Source organism: Cyprinodon tularosa, unplaced genomic scaffold (genome assembly GCF_016077235.1).
Source record: "Cyprinodon tularosa strain WSP-4 unplaced genomic scaffold, ASM1607723v1 ctg321, whole genome shotgun sequence".
NCBI lineage: Eukaryota > Metazoa > Chordata > Actinopteri > Cyprinodontiformes > Cyprinodontidae > Cyprinodon > Cyprinodon tularosa.
Window position 1 is genome coordinate 663,233 of NW_024039032.1, and position 19,622 is coordinate 682,854.

General features: G+C 39.3%; 1 protein-coding gene across 5 annotated transcripts in view; it reads left to right on the forward strand.

The window, feature by feature from the left end:
- The window catches only part of phka1a (phosphorylase kinase, alpha 1a (muscle)), a 48,474-nt gene that overhangs the window by 4,994 nt on the left and 23,858 nt on the right, over positions 1 to 19,622 (forward strand). For all 5 annotated transcript variants that reach the window (XM_038293143.1, XM_038293144.1, XM_038293145.1 and 2 more), the window contains exons 2-14: positions 5,543 to 5,701; positions 5,796 to 5,843; positions 5,953 to 6,121; positions 6,211 to 6,293; positions 6,383 to 6,463; positions 11,085 to 11,183; positions 11,275 to 11,421; positions 11,553 to 11,606; positions 13,685 to 13,807; positions 14,160 to 14,255; positions 14,355 to 14,462; positions 18,114 to 18,192; positions 18,275 to 18,409. In XM_038293143.1, the coding sequence (XP_038149071.1) occupies positions 5,543 to 5,701; positions 5,796 to 5,843; positions 5,953 to 6,121; positions 6,211 to 6,293; positions 6,383 to 6,463; positions 11,085 to 11,183; positions 11,275 to 11,421; positions 11,553 to 11,606; positions 13,685 to 13,807; positions 14,160 to 14,255; positions 14,355 to 14,462; positions 18,114 to 18,192; positions 18,275 to 18,409 (1,381 nt within the window). The remainder of the gene's footprint in view (positions 1 to 5,542; positions 5,702 to 5,795; positions 5,844 to 5,952; positions 6,122 to 6,210; positions 6,294 to 6,382; positions 6,464 to 11,084; positions 11,184 to 11,274; positions 11,422 to 11,552; positions 11,607 to 13,684; positions 13,808 to 14,159; positions 14,256 to 14,354; positions 14,463 to 18,113; positions 18,193 to 18,274; positions 18,410 to 19,622) is intronic.

Consider the following 19,622-nt stretch of genomic DNA (forward strand, 5'->3'; position numbering starts at 1 on the left):
TGGCTGGAAAAAAAGGAATTGGGGAGATGGCTGCAGCCTGTCGACGGTAAGGATGGAGGAGGATTTGGCCGTGTTAAAGGTATAGAGGGGGATGTTCTTTTTCCGGGTGGATCATCAATATAAGTGGCCCTCTTAATTGTCAATCAATCTGGTGATATGTTTACTTAGGGCCGTCCTACGTGCTCGTCTCCATTTTAACTAACCGGTGGTGAGTCTGATATAGTGGAAAAATGTCAAATCATCTTTTGGAAAGTAAGCTTGTATGAGCGATGCAAACAGAGACTTTTAAACAGTGTGCCCGACGCCTTTAATAGGCGTTCCCTCTCGGGAGCAGGCACAGGGTTGTGCATGTGCATTTTTTTTTTTCATGAAAAATATTCGTGAAAGGCCTACTATATTACCAAATTATTACCCATTTTGTCTACACAAGTGTAAATCAAAGAAATTTCATTTAGAAGAGCTCTCTAGACAATTTCATTTTTTAAAGTGCAGCCTTGATAAGATAGGCAACAGTGAGCATTGCGCATCATTCCTGTTTGCTTGGCAGCAGTGATGTCAGACGGATCTGGATAGGATCTTAGCATCCAAATGGGATTTTTCCCCTGGTGGAAGAGGATCTGATGCTGGAGCATTAGGGACCTGTTGCCTGGGCTTCACCCCATCAGTTGTTGTTGAGCTGCTGCTACTGCCTCCAGCTCCTGAAGCACTCGCTTCACCTGGATCAGGGGAATTGGTTGTTTGTGCTGCTTTTATTACTACTATATCTAAGGTTTAAAAGGGTTTTTAGAGGTTTTGGTATATTTCCCAAAAGTTTGGGTTGTTTGACCTTTCTCTTAACTTTTTTTTTTTGGGTCAGAAGCCAAAAAGTTGGTAACCTCTGCTCTAGACTCCTGACTAGTATAGAAATGGCTTTATTTTATAAACATTTATAAGTTTCAGTCCATTGTTTTCTTCCATTTCCTGTATTAATTCTACATTTAAGTTACCATTATCATGGTAGTTTTAAAACTGCCATGTTACTTTTTTGTTTTTTTTTATACACTAGACCACTTTTAATCAAGGTTATAAGTGGAGCCATTATTATTAAACTGTTGATCTGAGGCAGGCGTATGCTAAACAAAATGCTACTTTCAGATCGCAAGAGCTGGAGAAAAAAACCTTCTGCTGCTTCATTTTTTTATGCTTGTACACATTCAGGTCAGATGTGCACCTTTGACGCTCCTGAAGTGCGTCCAGTAAAGTGTGTTGTGGTCGGAAAATTTAGATTTCTCTTGTCTAATATATTAAGGTATGCTATTTATCCAGTGAAAAATGTTTTTACTCAGTTTGTTTCACCTGTAAGGCTGAGAAGATGTCTGAGTGAGAGGCGGTTTTAGACAAAACATACTTGTTTCCACAACAAGCCAAATTCCTTCTCGAGGTTTGTTAAAGCGTGTGTTATTTGTTTTGACTCTGACACAACCTCAACATAAGTAAGGGAGACAAACTCATGTCTAGTCAGAACAGGGCTGAATACTGTGCCTTAAGCAGTGTTGTGCCTGAACGCGTTCATTGAACGAAAGTTCATGAACTCGTTCATATTTTGGGCAAACGTGAACTGAACGCACTGTATTACTGCCTGATGAACGTTTTTGTGAACTCGTTCATTCTGGTGTCTGTGAACGGCACGCTCTCTCAGTTCAGCTCCGTTCAATAGGTTGCCAAATTTCTCTAAAGCCCTCCGGGCGAAACCCCGGCTAAATCACACCGTAAACAGGCCTTAATATGTAGCGGAAAAACACCCAATCTGGCAACACCAGCTACCAGTTTCGTAGCCTACAGCCGCGTGCGTCATCAAAACAAAATGCAGCGTGGAAGCCACAGCAGCATGGAGAAGACCGTGGAGGCGGCAAAGCAGCAGTATGATCACGTAAACAGGTTTATGACCAGGTGGTCGGTGAGGATGATGGAAACAATCTGACATTTCTCTGCAAACTTTGCCCGCCGGCTTTCAGTAAAAAAATCCGCACTTTAGTAACCTTAAATTCCTACCTCAGCCTGGTCCCTCAGTTTCTGTTAGTAAAATGTTCTTGAGGGTTTTACTATTCATGTTACTTGTTTCTTAAACCTGCCTGGTATAATTTTCCAGGATTCCAGGATTCCTTTTTAGTATGTACTGAAATATAATTTCAAATTGAAAAAATTAAAATTTAAAAAACATTTGCACCTTAAAGACTACTTTCCTGTTTTTCTTTTAATAATTCCTCATAAAAAAGACCATTCAAGCAGCACATTGTTCCTGATGTTTTTTGAGAATATACTGTAGGGGGGAAAGCTGCAGCTGCTTCTAGTCTGAAGTGAATTTACAGCAATAATGGGGAAATGCTGTCCCCTCAATGCTAATGTAAACCCTGGTTGGATAAGGATTCAAAACTGGATATGAAGATGAAATCTGACGCACAGTTTCAGTGTTACAACTGATAAAATAATTGCTGTCTGTGGTTCTACAGTAGGCTATGATGTAATTGAGCAATATGTGAAAAAAAAAAAAGAACTATAAACTAGTTCAAAATTTTGAATTATGAACTGAACTAGTTCATTTTAAAATGTGTGAACTGAACTTTGAACTAGTTCACGTAGAAAGAGAACTTTCCCAACACTGGCCGTAAGGGCCGCATGATGAACTGTTCTCTCTTTGCAAAGATATCATAAATAAAGTGCCGACAGTGAAATCCATCAATCTCCATTTATTTAACTGGGGTGAATAATTGAATACTTTTTTCCCACTACAGCTCCAGATGCGTCTGATGCTTCTGCTCCTATCTTCAATGGCAGAGAGCAGCTCTGATATATTTACTGTTTAAAGTGGGTAAAAAGTAGTTTTAATATGTTTTTAAGTGAGAAAGTCCCCCTGAAAACTTCGTCTGTGCGGTCAGTTCATCAAGATTATGATCCTACGGCGATCCTATAATCCTACTAACTACGGCCTTCAAATAATATTTTGCTGTCGGAGCCGCTCAGACCGCCGTACACAGTGCACGGCGCTCTGCCACTAGGAATCTCCTTCAACAGAAGCCTCTGGCCCGGTCGTCTATTTGCGTTTTTCCGCTACTGTTCGCGGCAGCTGGAAGTAAATGTTAGCGTTTTTCACGTACGTACCTGTAATCCAAACTACAGGCATCAGAGTAATAAAATCAAACACATTTTGCTGGCAGGTTCCAACATTTTAAGTTGATTTAGGCGTTTATAACTCTTTCAGAGGAGTGATCAGCAGTGCTGTGTCTGTCTCCCTGTCAGCTCCCAGCTCACTCCCAGACTACTTTAAAGAACTTGTCGCATTTTTTAAGTGGAACTGATTTGACTTTGGAGAGAAAAATAAAAAAAATAGAAAACCAGTTACTCAATATTTGAGCCAAAGTTTCTGAAGCCTGCGGTAAATAAAACTGGCAATGATTTTTCAGATGTTTTCTTTCAAGATTAAAACTGAAAAACGTGCATTTAAGCCTGGCAACGATTTGGATTTTTGAAAAGGTAAAATGTTTAGGGCTTTAAGAGACATACCTAATAAATGCTGCTGATCACATTAGAACAGATGGTTCAGTTAGTATAGCTAGTTTAATGTCAATAAAACAGATGGATAAGGATGTAGCGTGTACTTTAGGTATGTTCTGAGCTGAACAGGGTTGGATGTGAATGTTTTTAGCTGAATCACCCTCTGTTTTGTCTGAAACAGGAGGAACTGGGGTAAACTGGGTGTTAGGACAGTTTTTGAACCAGGAACAAACAGCTCTGTTATGATACTTGTGTCCACTTCACTGCTCAAATAGAGCAAAGAGCTAAGAGTGGCCATTATTTCTGGTGGTTTTTTGATCCTCATTGCTTTGTATCTCACTTTATGTTTTCAATCGGCCTGTTTTACCTTTTAAAAACCCAACATGTTGACCTTACTGAGGCACATCTGTGCATCCTGGCTGCTAGCATCAATGTGTGACAGTCCTCTGTGTAACAAAAGCTGCCTTGGTGCAGAAAGAGCTGACTTCCATTTTAGGCAATTGAGCTGTGGAACAGCAACGCTTGAGAAAAGCAGCCGCATAGTTTAACCCTGTTACAACAGGAAGATAAGAGGGTCTATAGCAGGGGTCGGCAACCCAAACTGCTCAAAGAGCCATAATGGACCAAAAAAACAAACAAAAAAATCTGTCTGGAGCTGCAAAAATGTCAAAGTCTTATATAATCCTCGTATGGTAACACAGGCTCTAAGTGTTTTATCCCACTATAGAAAAGGACTATTTAGGCTTAAATATATAATAAGCATTCATGATTTAATGTTTATCCTGGAGAAAATGTCACATAGCAGCATGAGGTGAGGGAGGAGCGGTGAACGCCTTCACTGCGCGGTTTAGGTTTTGTTGCATTGATGAAATTATAGAAACACGATAAAGGAATCTTTCTATGCTGGACGTGTTTCTGTTGGGAGGAGTTGATTGAGTCATGAGGAACCAAGCAGGAACTGACATCCATCAGAGCAGAGCTCTCTAACCCTGAAATCCCACATCACCATCGTTCCTTGGTGTGATTTATATTTTAAGGATTTGGGGAAAAATGGAAGAAAGTTCCCATCCCTGCATCAGAGGCTACCTGTTTGATCTGTGAACGGTTTTCTATGCTTGCAACCAAACTAGCAGCAGTAGTGGAGTTTGGAGATGCAATCCATTTCTTAAATCTATCTTTGCGCTGCTCTAATTTTTCCAGAAGTTCTGCAATTGCAGTTTTTCTCTCACTTTGTGGCCGACTGCATATTTAGCCTTCCCCCGGAAATGCCTTTCCAAAGCAAAAATGCAGATGATTCGCTTCATTCTTTGAATCCTCTTCTCATCAGCTATCTTCCTTTTCTCTCTTTGGAATCGATGGTCCCAGACACACCTGCAGCTTTGTTTTCCTGGCACCGCGCTGCCTGGTTACAAGATATGACCACTGATCTCTATGGCTATGACACAAATTATTGTTTAAATTTATTAAATATACAAATGTTTGCAGGATTGGAAAACATAAGTAATTTTTGTTTGACCTCCTGCACACCATATTAAAACAAACAAACAAAAAAAAAAATCGATTTTTATAAAATTTTTTAAAAGCTCCAGGGAGCCGCAAGGGGGCGCTAAAGAGCCCGCAGCTGCGGGTTGCTGACCCCTGGTCTAACTCTGTTTTGCATTCTATGACCCCTTTGAGACAGTAATAATTTCGGTCTAGTCCTTTCCCTTAATTTTCCACTTCACTTTGCTTTGTTTTTACCCGTCTAACATTTTCATTCCAAAAAGAACCTTAAAATTGTCTCATTCCTAAACGTGTCAAACAATAAACTTTTCCTCCCTTCAGTTTATAATAATTTTAAAAAATCAGAGGAACTTTTTTTCCCCATGACGTTCCTGTCTTATTTTTTACCGCCTGGTTTCATTGTTTGGCTTCAATATGTCCGTTGCCTCTAGATACAACATAGAAAATTTGATCTAGACGAGAAACTGTCTGTTTCTACTGTAGTGAGTGATTAATGTGTGTTTCACAGGATCCAGTGACCGGCCTTCTTCCAGGGAGCAGTGACCATCCTGACGCCTGGGTCAGGGACAATGTCTACAGCATTGTGTCCGTTTGGGCCCTCAGTCTGGCCTACAGGAAGAACGCGGACCGCGATGAGGACAAGGCCAAGGCCTACGAGCTGGAGCAGGTGGGTGGAGGGACATGTATGTTGGCTCTCTTCTATGTTTTTAAAGAGGTGTGCATAAAGTCCTTTTGACATTTAACCCTCTTTGCTTCTATAGAGTGTGGTGAAGCTGATGAGGGGTGTGCTCCAGTGTATAATGAGGCAGGTAAGATCATCCATACTTTGGTAATAAAGAAAATGATTGTTCTACCATTTCTGATGCACCGTCAGACATTATCTGGAAACCTTAACGGTTCCTTTATTTTCTCCCACAGATGGACAAGATAGAGAAGTTTAAATACAGCCGGAGCACCAAGGACTCGCTCCACGCCAAGTACAACACCAGGACCTGCGCCACCGTCGTCGGGGACGACCAGTGGGGCCACCTGCAGGTGGACGCCACCTCTCTGTTCTTGCTCTTCCTGGCTCAGATGACTGCCTCAGGTGCAGCGTTGAACCTCACCCTATTTAGACCCTGAACTTAAACCCAATGCCTGAATGTGCTTTGATTTCCCTTCATGTTGATGTTCTAGGCCTTCATATCATCTACACTCAAGACGAAGTGGACGTGGTTCAGAATCTCATGTTCTACATCGAGGCGTCCTACAAAGTGGCTGTGAGTGTTGCTTCCTTCCGGCTGCTTCACCTCTTGTTGAACTACTGAGTCTATCCTGAGTGTCTACCTTCTTTTCTGGTCTCCTCCAGGATTATGGGATGTGGGAGAGAGGAGACAAAACCAACCAAGGCATCACAGAGCTGAACGCCAGCTCCATAGGCACCGCTAAGGTTAGTTCGTAGAGTCACATAAGTTACGCTAAAAGCAGAACAGGTGTGCCTGGGAATATGTTTGGCTCCGTGGGTTATTGCTCAGTCACTCCAGCGGCCTTTACGCTGACATTTAGGTGACCCAGCCTCTACAAACTGACTCTGGATCAGATGAGACGGCTTCGTTTTGACAGTTGAATTTAGTTTGTGGAAGCAAACCAAAAACAGAAGAAGCTGAGAAGATCTCTGCTTCATAACGCTTCTCCTTTTTATAATGAAGGAATCCTTAAATGTCCTCACAGAGCCGATCATTGTGCTTTAGTTGTAGTTTCACCCTCATACCCTCTGCCCCTCTCACTCTGAAGCTGTCCTTGGCCGACACCGAGCAGGGAGGTATCAGGTTCTCCTACACAGAAATATCACGGGACGCAAAGTTCTGACTGCAGTCTGCACACACACTCGGTTTAATTTAGGCATTCACCTTCGAGTCAGAGCCACAGCGGTTGGGCTGTGGTCCAGCAATGCAGCAAGATTCCTCCGATTGAAGAGGAGTAAAATCATCAATAAATGAAGATATTCAAAGAGAGGAATTTGTTAGAACAATATTGATGATTTATTAGAGAACTGAATGAAATTTTTAAGCAAAAGTTTAAACTATATCTTAGTAAAAAATATCTATTTCATGATATGTCGAGATTTTTGGCTGCCCGATATATCAATTTTTTCAGTTCCTAATACCGATTTAAAAACAAAACATTTTAACTGAAACAAGGAGAGAAATTTGGCTACCTCTGCACCCCCACACTGGTAGATGGCGCTATATGGCCTTTGCTTTTTTATCTATACATGCAATTTTAAAAGCTGGGGAAAATATCGCAATATATAGCAATACTGTAATATCATGATAATATTGTATCGTGACGCATATCGTATCGAAGCTCCCATGCCAATACTCACCCCTGATGTTCACACTGCAGGTGTTAATGCTCAATAAAAAAATTTTTGTGAGATCCAATTTTTTTTTGTATTTCCAAATAAATGCGACTTGTATGTGATCTCCTGCATGAACTGCATTCATACAACGCGAGTGTCCTGCATGCACAGTAGAGGACGCAATGATGTCACAAGCAAGCATGCTCTGTGTTTTTAAGGAAGTAAACATGGATGGTGGCGCCGCAGTGCGTCGGGCGATCTTTGCCAACCTTTAAAACTCAATCTTTTCAAGATGGTTTAAAAAGAGAAGACTGACCTCCGCATTATCGTCCACCATGTTTGTTGTTTCTCCTCCCGCTTGTGCGTAGCAAGACGCAGAATAGTGACCTTTGACTATTAATGTCATTCGGGTCGGATGAATGCGACCTGGCCGTTCAGACACAGGTCACATTTGAAAAGACCAGATTCATATCGGATTCAGGACCACATAGCCATGTGGCCTGGGCCGCATGGGAAAAAATTCGGATCTGTGTTGTTCAGATTGCCATGAAAAGATCTGATCCAGGTCGCATATGGGCCAAAAAAACCCAGATTTTTGTCACTTCAGGCCTGAGCATTTCTTTTTGGTGTAGTAAATAACTAAAAAGAAATGTATGTGCAATTGGACAGAATTGACTCATGGATAGGTGTTAAATTTATTCAGAAAATATTACTTCTTTTGTGGTAATATTAAAGAAATATACATATTCTACAGCAGATTTTCTCAACTCTTTTTCCCTTTTATATCAATAATAACAGCACAACAAACAGAGTCCCCCAAAAAATACATATTCAATGTATTACTTCACTTTCTTTTATTCATATGTATAAAGGGAAGTAATAATATTTTTTTCTAAACAAATTTTAATTGTTAAATTCATCATGTTAGTTTGTTACTTAATTGGATATAGTCGATTATGTTAGGATTTAATATTATATATTAAGTACTGGAATGAAATTTACAAGGTTTCCACAGTAGGGATAACACCAAATTCCAGAACTTTCCAGGATTTTTTGAAATCCAAGGACCATGTGTGGCAGTATTTACCCCACTGCTAGAGAAATTTAGTTCAGAAACATTTTGCAAGGATCTATAGTAGTGTTGCACCGATACCGATACCAGTATCGGACGGGGCCCCGATACTGCCCTAAAATGGTGGTATCGGTATCGGCGAGTACCAACAAATAGGGCACCGATACCCAGTGTTGTGCCTGAACGCGTTCATTGAACGAAAGTTCATGAACTCGTTCATATTTTGGGCGAACGTGAACTGAACGTACTGTATTACTGCCTGATGAACGTTATTGTGAACTCGTTCATTCTGGTGTCTGTGAACGGCACGCTCTCTCAGTTCAGCTCCGTTCAACAGGTTGCCAGATTTCTATAGAGCCCTCCAAGCGAAACCCCGGCTAAATCACACCGTAAACAGGCCTTAATATGTAGCGGAAAAACACCCAATCTGGCAACACCAGCTACCAGTTTCGTAGCCTACAGCCGCGTGCGTCATCAAAACAAAATGCAGCGTGGAAGCCACAGCAGCATGGAGGCTACCGTGGAGGCGACAAAGCAGCAGTATGATCATGTAAACAGGTTTATGACCAGGTGGTCGGTGAGGATGATGGAAATAATCTGACATTTCTCTGTAAACTTTGCCCGCCGGCTTTCAGTAAAAAAAATCCGCACTTAAAACTGCCTGGTATAATTTTCCAGGATTCCTTTTTAGTATGTACTGAAATGAAATTTAAAATGGAAAAAATTATTAAAAAAAAAAAAAAAAAACATTTGCACCTTAAAGACTACTTTCCTATTTTTCTTTTAATAATTCCTCATAAAAAAGACCATTCAAGCAGCACATTTTTCCTGATGTTTTTGAGAATATACTGTAGGGGTGAAAGCTGCAGCTGCTACTAGTGTGAAGTGAATGGACAGCAACAAAGCATTAAAGCAACAATGGGGAAATGCTGTCCCCTCAATGCTAATGTAAACCCTGGTTGGATAAGGATTCAAAACTGGATATGAAGATGAAATCTGACGCACAGTTTCAGTGTTACAACTGATAAAATAATTGCTGCCTGTGGTTCTACAGTAGGCTATGATGTAATTGAGCAATATATGAAAAAAAAAAAAAAAGAACTATGAACTAGTTCATTTTTTGGAACTGTGAACTTAGTTCAAAATTTTGAATTATGAACTATGAACTGAACTAGTTAATTTTAAAATGTGTGAACTGAACTTTGAACTAGTTCACGTAGAAAGAGAACTTTCACAACACTGCCGTTACCATTTTGAGAGCCATAAGTTTATTCAACTATTGTCACCCATTCCAGGTAGGCAATAAAAAGTTCTACTGGATTCACTTTATATTAGATTTTTTCCTGCATCACAAAGGTAGGCAGCAGCTCGACAAAGATATGATGGCAATAATTTTACATTTATTATGGTATCGGTATCGGCCGATACTGCACAGCCGGGTATCGGGTATCGGTATCGGGGCCAAAAAATGGCATCGGCGCAACACTAATCTATAGGAACCCTGTACTTATTTGATGGTACTTTTATTTTCGTATGTATTTAAGTGTATGTTTTTGCCCTCCATATGCCTCAAGGATCACAGCACAATTATTGTGAAAACCATCTCACTACCTCCATCTTGGTGTCTCGTGACCCCTGGGGGAACCCTACCCCCACTTAGGGAACCCCTCTTCTAAAAATAGTTTCTTAAAGTAGGAATATTGAAACGTGACACTGCTGAGGACACTAATAAGTTAATTGTGGAGGAAGATGTTCACAGAGGTCGGTTCCCTGTTCTTATAATGAAAAGTAGTGATTCATTTTTTAACTTTTCTTTAAAAAAAATTATAGAGGAATGGGATTAAAAAAGTAAAATTTTTTCTTCTTCAGTGTTACTCCTGCAATTTTGTTTCCATTAATAGGAGCATAAATCTGTAGGAAAAAAAGTCAAATCTTGTCCTGAGACAGATTTTAATTAGCAGTGTTGACACCTGTAAGGGGAACAGGTTTAAATAAGACAGATAAGGAGAATAAACCCGACAGCACTGCTGCGGGTTAACTTATAAAAAGATAATATCTTTTCCTAATGCCAGTTGTTTTAAGGTTCACTTTCACATAGATACATTTGTATTAAAATGGATTTATTTGCCAACTTATTGACAAAAAGGGATGCTTGGGTTTATAGCGGAGCCAAAAAAAAAGCCCACATCACCACCCCCCCACCACCGTGCTTATATGTCAGCCTCGCATGTTTATGTTGATGTTTTTTAGTTACCCTTTAAAAGTTTAACTACAATTGGAACAATAACTTTAATTTTACATCAGTCTGACTAATCCTCTTATGTATGGAGGGCGAAAAGTGCCACAATTCAATAAATGAATACCTTATGAAATTAGTTAAATGTGTTCAGAATTTAATAAAAATGGAAGTAAATACAAAATTAATTTTGTTGATTTTTGAAGAGTTGATTTTTTTCTTCTATTTGCACAATGACATTGACAGAATAACAAATGTTGTACAAGTTTAAATTGAACAAAAAAAGAAAAATTTATTGAAAAAAAAAATCAAAGACATTAGGAGTGGATAGCAGTTGGAGGAAGCGGAAACACGTGTGTTTTACCTGATCTCAAGGCACTGATAACTGGTTTGTTAAACAGGCGGCTTTGGAGGCTCTGGATGAACTTAACCTTTTTGGAGCAAAAGGAGGTCCTGGATCTGTGGTCCATGCTCTGGCTGATGACATACAGCACTGCCAAGTAAACCCACACCTACAGTACGTTAAATCCTACTCATGTGATCCTTGAACCTAATGTTCCCCTCTTTGTATCTCGCTTTTCCCGCCGTCAGTCCATCCTGACTTCGATGTTACCCAGAGCATCCATCTCTAAGGAGGTGGACGCAGGAGTCCTGGCCATCCTCACCTACCCCGCCTTCGCCGTGGAGGACATGAGCATAGTCAACATGACCAAGGAGGAGATCATCTCCAAACTTCAGGTACCATCCCTTAAAATGTTCCATAAATCAAATGTAACCTTTTTTTCATTAGTGAAAATTGGCTATATTCACTAGATAATTTTTTCCCCTTCTTGTTTAGGTGTTTTTTAGCTCTTTGTTTTTGTTTTCAGGGTCGATACGGCTGCTGCAGGTTTCTAAGAGACGGCCACAAAACTCCCCGAGAGGTAAAAAAAAAAAGAAAACACATTCTGTCATTTTGTCCTTGGGAAATAATCCAGCTACATCAGATAAGAAACCAACTGAACTGGTGTTGTTTTTTTTCTTTTAATCTCCTTGTGACTGTTTATTATGTTTTTAAACCGTATTATCAAATTACTGTAAGCTGGGGAGGTTTTCATTATCTGCAGGGTGCTTTAGTGGTCAGGTTTGTGGGACGATGTCCAGTTTGAGCCTCTCTTTTTGGTCAGTATTTCGGGAGGAGTTGCCAGCAGCAATAGGCTGCATGAATACCAAACAGGTTCAGGCTCACAGGCCAGTAAGAAGAAAACAGGAAGTCTGACAGTTTATTTATTTTTAAAAGAGCTTGTATAGGTTTGTATTTTTAAATGGGAAGGTTTTTACCTCATGTTTCTGCTTTGACAGAATTGTAAACCAGATAAAATGTCGTCTTTTATCTGTGATAAAGCTTCACAGATCCTTAACAAATGTATAAAAGCTCCTTAAAATTAAACATTTCAAAGCTATGGAATTTCAGGGAAGTTATTTGTAAAGAAAATTTAAAATATCACCATAAAGCACCTAGCAAAGATGCTTGCATAGCATATTATTTGTCTGGTTAAACCCAGAAAATTAAATACAATTTAAAGGATTTATTTTATATGAACAGAAGGGGTTTTTGAACCTAACTGCAAAGTAATGAGAAAATAATGAGTAACTATAGTTATTCATTATTAAAATCTGAAAAGTGTGGTGTGCTTCTTATTTCACCCCATTTGAATCTGTTTTTTTTTTTTTTTTTTTTTATGAATAAATGGGGTTTTTTCACTTGGTGTAAATATTACCAGGAATGATCTGTTAGTTATACCATACTTTGACTAGGCCCCTCAAACGCATACAATGGAATTTAAACCAGTTTGTTGACTCAGAATGAAAATATTAGAGATATTTAAAACTCTAAATATGTTAAAGTCCTGCAGATGAATATTTATTGTAGTTTGAGCTCTTTTCTGCCGTCTGGTTGCTTTTACATCCAGAATTATTCTCTGTTTAGGTCCATCCATCCAAAGAATACCCCTAAAATGTTCTGCCACTATATATTACGTTACTCTCCAGTGTCAGACGATGAGGATGAACTGAACAAAGCTCTGTGATTTTATCTTATCAACTTTGAATGATGCCGGCTGCTTTTTTATGTAGGTATGATTTTATGTAGGGACTTCTCAGAAAGTGTAATCTAATTTATGAAACAAAAAAAAAACATAAATGCATTTCCTTCTACAGCACAAATTTATTTATGTCAATGTACCAGATGCTACTATAATAAAAGTTACTTTAAACATTTATGTAAAGCGCTTAAAGATATGAAAGCATCACTTAAAAATGGATGAAAGCAACAACTTTAATTAATGTTGTTTGTATTATCATTACACTAATGGTTGAATTTGTAGAAGTGTTTGTTTGTTCTACCAATAGTTGGAACAGTTTGGAAACTTCTCATCTAGAGAGTCGCAGGCAGAGAAGTAAAATAAATATTCCTGGAGGAATCTGAGAAACTAAATGGGAAAACTTTTTCTAAATGTCTCACTTTTCTGATTAGTGGTCCTATTCTATTTTATTCTATTCTATATGGTGCCCCCCGGTGGTTCAAGATGGATGGTGTTCACAATCATCATGATAAAATTCCTGGAGTAATTGAAGGGCCAAAATATATCATATAATACATAACAGTGAATCTTCCATTAAATAAAATATATTTAACATTTATTTATGTATCTAATAGATAATTTAAACATTGACTATAAAATTAAGTTGTAAAAGGCTTGATTAAATAATTACATTTCCCATTTAACAATACAAAAATACATTTAAAATGATGATTTAAATAATGAATGATCATTTAGAAGATAATTTGATTTAAAAATATTGTTTTTTTTTAGGGGGATGCCATTCTGTTGTAATATCTCGGGTCACAGCGCTGCTCTGGATTCTAGATTGATATTTTTACAGCTAAATGATGAGAAGAAGGACGTTGTGGAGGAATTTAATCTTCTCACCTGGTCTTTTTCTCCTTCTCCCCATAAAGGACCCAAACAGGCTGTATTACGAGTCGGCTGAGCTAAAGCTGTTTGAGAACATAGAGTGCGAGTGGCCTCTGTTTTGGACGTATCTCATACTGGACGGCATTTTTAGCAACAGCCATGAGCAGGTAATTTATCTCTGTGTTTAAATCTGCTGTAGGAAATAAAGACATGTCAAACATTCTGCATCTGTGGTTAAACGGCAACAAATTCACATAATATGAAACATTTTTCACTTTTCTTTCACCAAAATAAAAATGGAAAATAACATTACAATTATGGGAAATACTTTAGACTTGGATGTGAGATGATCAGCTTAAATTGAATCCTGTGGTTGGAGATTCATCCTAAATTCAGCTGCAGATTTACAGTAGCTCGGCAATAGAGCCAATCAGAGTCCTGTGGTGTGACTGAATGCTATTCATAAAGCAAACACCTGCAAACTTTAATAAGGCGAGACCTGTGTTATTGTTATAATAGGTGCAGGAGTACCAGGAGGCGCTGGAGGGGATCCTGATCAAACAGAAGGATGGGATCAGGCTGCTGCCAGAGCTCTACAGCGTCCCTCCAGAAAAGGTGAAGAATTTCAATCTTTAAGAAGGTTACAAATCCACCTTTAGCTCAAAGCTGCTCTTAATGTGATTGTAAACGTGCTCCTTTATGATGTTCAAACAGGTGGAGGAAGAGTACATGAACCCTCACTCCGTAGAAAGGATCCCGATGGGGAAATGTCCCCTGAAGTGGGGACAATCCCTCTACATCCTCGGAAAACTTTTATCTGAGGTTAGAAAAATTAACTCCGTCTGGAAACCTGCATTGTGCGTCCTCACTCTGTCTAATGCTGCTTATTGTTGCTCATCAACACAATAATAAAGGCTTAAAAACACTTTTTTTTTCTTAGAGATTTGGGATTTCAGAGTAGTGCTCCTAATACAGTCCAGCAGCTGTGAAATAATACGGAGCAGAATTAGAGGAAACTTGGTGTTGCACAAATTTGATTTGATATTTATATTACATTGAAGATTTTTTTATTAGTTTCGGTACAGCCCATCCAAGAAAAGACAAAACACACAGACATGGGGACGGAGTGTCCGAGGCCCTGCTGCTGTAGAGAGGCGCTGCCCTTACAGGTGCTGGTCATAAAATTAGAATATCATGAAAAAGTAGATTGATTTCAGTAATTCCATTTAAAAAGTGAAACTTGTATATTATATTCATACATTACATACAAACTCATATATTTCAGATGTTTATTTTGTTTAATTTTGATGATTACAAATGACAACAAATGAAAATCTCAAATTCATCATATCAGAAAATTAGAATATTGTGAAAAGGTTCAAAATTGATGGCCCCTGGTGCCACACTCTAATCAGCTAATTAACTCAAACCACCTGCAAAAGCCTTTAAATGGTCTTTCAGTCTAGTTCTATAGGCTACACAATCATGGGGAAGACTGCTGACTTGACAGTTGTCCAAAAGACGACCATCGACACCTTGCACAAGGAGGGCAAGACACAAAAGGTCATCGCTAAAGAGGCTGGCTGTTCACAGAGCTCAGTGTCCAAGCACATTAATAGAGAGGCGAAGGGAAGGAAAAGATGTGGTCGAAAAAAGTGTACAAGCAAGAGAGATAACCGCACCCTGGAGAGGAATGTGAAACAAAACCCCTTCAAAAATGTGGGGGAGATTCACAAAGAGTGGACTGCAGCTGGAGTGAGTGCTTCAAGAACCACCACACACAGACGTATGAAAGACATGGGTTTCTGCTGTCGCATTCCTTGTGTCAAGCCACTCTTGAACCACAGACAGCGTCAGAAGCGTCTAAAGAGAAACAGGACTGGACTGCTGGTGAGTGGTCCAAAGTCATGTTCTCTGATGAAAGTAAATTTTGCATTTCCTTTGGAAATCAAGGTCCCAGAGTCTGGAGGAAAAGAAGAGAGGCACTTCATCCACGTTGCTTGAAGTCCAGTGTAAAGTTTCCACAGTCAGTGATGGTTTGGGGTGCCATGTCATCTGCTGGTGTTGGTCCATTGTGTTTTCTGAGGTCCAGGGTCAACGCAGCCACATACCAGGAAGTTTTAGAGCACTTCATGCTTCCTGCAGCTGACCAACTTTTTGGAGATGCAGATTTCATTTTCCAACAGGACTTGGCACCTGCACACAGTGCCAAAGCTACCAGTACCTGGTTGAAGGACCATGGTATCCCTGTTCTTAATTGGCCAGCAAACTCTCCTGACCTTAACCCCATAGAAAATCTATGGGGTATTGTGAAGAAGAAGATGCAATACACCAGACCCAACAATTCAGAAGAGCTAAAAGCCACTATTAGAGCAACCTGGGCTATCATAACACCTGAGCAGTGCCACAGACTGATCGACTCCATGCCACGCCGCATTGCTGCAGTAATACAGGCCAAAGGAGGCCCAACTAAATACTGAGTGCTGTACATGCTCATACTTTTCATGTTCATACTTTTCAGTTGGCCAACATTTCTATAAATCCTTTGTTTTTATTGGTCTTCAGTAATATTCTAATTTTCTGATATGATGAATTTGAGATTTTCATTTGTTGTCATTTGTAATCATCAAAATTAAACAAAATAAACATCTGAAATATATGAGTTTGTATGTAATGTATGAATATAATATACAAGTTTCACTTTTTAAATGGAATTACTGAAATCAATCTACTTTTTCATGATATTCTAATTTTATGACCAGCACCTGTATAGTAAGACACACAGAAAGGAATTGCAACTGCTGAGGGGAGGAAAAAAAACATATTTCATACTTTATCCTTAGCAGGATACAGTTTGAGATTGGAAAAAAAAACAAAAAACTCATCACATAGCAAAAGCCAACACAGATAATGTGACATCTTGCAGGAACATCGAGGAGGATGAGAGGTGCGTATCATATCTGAGCAATGTGGGCAAAGTATGTCCACGAAGCCTGGGGTGAATGACCTTGATATACAGTATGTAACAGTTCATCATCCGACCAACAAGGCAGCTTCATAGATGTCTTGAGGGGAGCAGAGGGCGAATTTATTGGGGCTGCAGAGTGTTAGGAAACCGTATGAGGTTCCTTTTGTGCCAAAAAGGTGTTTGTGTCCATGTAAGGTGTGTGTCTGACATTATTTTGTAATGGTAGCTGTACATGTCGTGACTTTATCTGTAAAATGTTTGTTTTGTGTGCTTATGCATTGTTTCTATGTGAAATATGTGCAGACGTGACAATGTTTGCTCTGTCATTACAATCTGCTGTGTTCCCCGTTCTCACTTCTTTCCGTCTGCATTGTCCTCTGATGTCTCCTGGCCCCATTATCCATGTTCTCGTTTCTGTCCTTATTCATAGCGGTTTGTTTTATCTTTATTATTTTTACGTTACATTTTGCATGATAGAAAATGGATGGATGGATTGATAAAGTGTAGAGGAAAAATTTTCCTCTCTGCAAGAGAATAATAATATACAAAATGAATCCTTCCACTCTATAAATATGCATCATCACCGGATGAGAGATTAAAAATGACACCCATTTGTTAGGGCACGTTACAGTACGATTGAAGCTCAAGTTTGCTGCAAAAAAAAGAAGTGTTTGTGTTAACTTTATATTAAAAAAATAAATAAATAATCCTCTGTGGATTGTTTCAAAACAGCAGCTTATGGTTCTGAAAAATGGCTTTTGATGACTGATGATTTGATGACTATGGATGGACATTATGATGGTCTTAGGTTTCTGAAGCATTAGAGGAAAGAGCTGCTCCTGCAATGATATCATAAACGGCTAAATGTGAATTTGTCTGGTTCTGCTGAAGGTTTCTTCCTGTTAAAAAGTGAGTTTTTCCTCTCCACGAGCATGCTTAGTGTGAGGGATTGCCTTCAAGTCAATGAGTCGATGCAATCAACTGGTTTCCTTAGATAAAAAACTTTGAATCAGTTTGACTGTGTGATCTGGTGAACTCTAATGTGCCTGGAGATGACGTGCGTTGTAAATTGGCGCTATACAAATAAACGGAATTGAATTGTACTTACAGCAAAACAGTTTTGATAGCATCATTATATTATCCTCTCTATACACACCAAGAGTGAGTAATTAATGTCACACTAATCTGTTTCTTAAACAAATGTATTCCTTCCCTTTTAGCACATAACCAAACTTGAGCTCCTTAATGGCAGCAATGTGGTCGTCCTCCCATTTTAACACCTCCTTAACTTTCCTGTCAGGGTAGCTAGCATGCTGACCTCACCTCATGGCCAGAGGCTTAAGAAATGTGATAATGATAAATGTTTAAACATTATATGCAGGGTTAAGTTAGCAATTTTCCCCATTTAATAAGTTTATATAAGGTGGTTAAAATGACTTCCTAAAAACTTAAATTAGAAGTATTAAATATGTATTTCTTTTGTTTAATGAACTGTTTGCATTTAGGGTTTTCTTGCCCCCGGAGAGATTGACCCTCTTAACCGACGGTTCTCAACGGTCCCCAAGCCTGATGTAGTTGTTCAGGGTGAGTTCAAAGCCAAGGGTGCATCACTTTTAATATTGCTTATTAGATTACAGGAAAAAGTCAAACGTTTGCTCTTCCTTAGTGTCCGTTTTGGCTGAGACGGAGGAAATCAAGGAGCTGCTGATGAAGAACGGTATAAACGTGGAAACGGTGGCTGATATCCATCCCATCCACGTTCAACCATCCAGGGTCCTCAGCCACATCTACGCCAGGCTCGGTACCGCCTTTGGACCATTTCTTCTTCTTTTATCAAAAGCAGTGGAAGCTAAAAATCATTTTATTTGTTGCAGACTAAAAGCTTCATATATCATGAACTTTTAAATAATCTTAAAGGCGTAGGGAAATCATGTTTGAATGTCAAATCATTCTGGCTTAAAGGAATAGTACACCCAAAACATGATTAGCCTTCATTTTCTACTCACCCCCATGCTGAACAACACTGTGGAGTACTTTTTTGATATCTCAAATGCATCTGGAGATCTGGGAGGCTTCTTGCTGTCTGCTGACATTCAAATAATGGAGGTCTATTGTGCCCGAGGCAGAAAGGTCCATAAAAGTCCAGAAAAAACGTGTCAATATTCCTCCATACTGCTCGTCCAATGTATTCCAAGTGTCCTGAGTGGGTAGCATCCAGAATTTACTCGAAACGAAGTCATTTAGAATGTTTTTAGAACATAAACAGTAGTGTATAGGATTTCCTGAAAGCGCGCGCCGGCAAGTTCATGACGCTACGGAAGCCGGCAGACCAAACCAGCGCATTCAGCTCGGCAAAGAACTCATGCTCTTCCTCAACACTGAAGTCCTCAGACATTTTTCTTTCGTTGTTTCTTTCTTTGCACAGGTAAACAGCACATTTCTTCTTCTACGCTTGCATTATCGGCAGAGCAGACGCTGAATGCGCACTTTCATCTGGTTTGGTCTGCCGGCTTCCGTAGCGTCATGAACTCGCAGGCGCGCGCTTTCAGGAAATCCTATACACTACTGTTAATGCTCTAAAAACATTCTAAATGACTTTGTTTCGAGTACATTCTGGATGCTACCCACTCAGGACACTTGGAATACATTGGACGAGCAGTATGGAGGAATATTGAAACGTTTTTGTGGAATTTTATGGACCTTTCTGCCTCGGGCACAATAGACCTCCATTATTTGAATGTCAGCAGACAGCAAGAAGCCTCCCAGATCTCCAGATGCATTTGAGATATCAAAAAAGTACTCCAGAGTGTTGTTCAGCATGGGGGTGAGTAGAAAATGAAGGCTAATCATGTTTTGGGTGTACTATTCTTTTAAACGTGTATATAAATGTATTCTTTAGCAGACGATATTGTCTCAAAATTTTGGAAAATTTCTATTTAAAAAAAAAGATCCTGTCTTAAGATCTGTTGGGGAGGGGGGGGTTCGTTATCTTATGCAGGCCAGTTAGTTATACG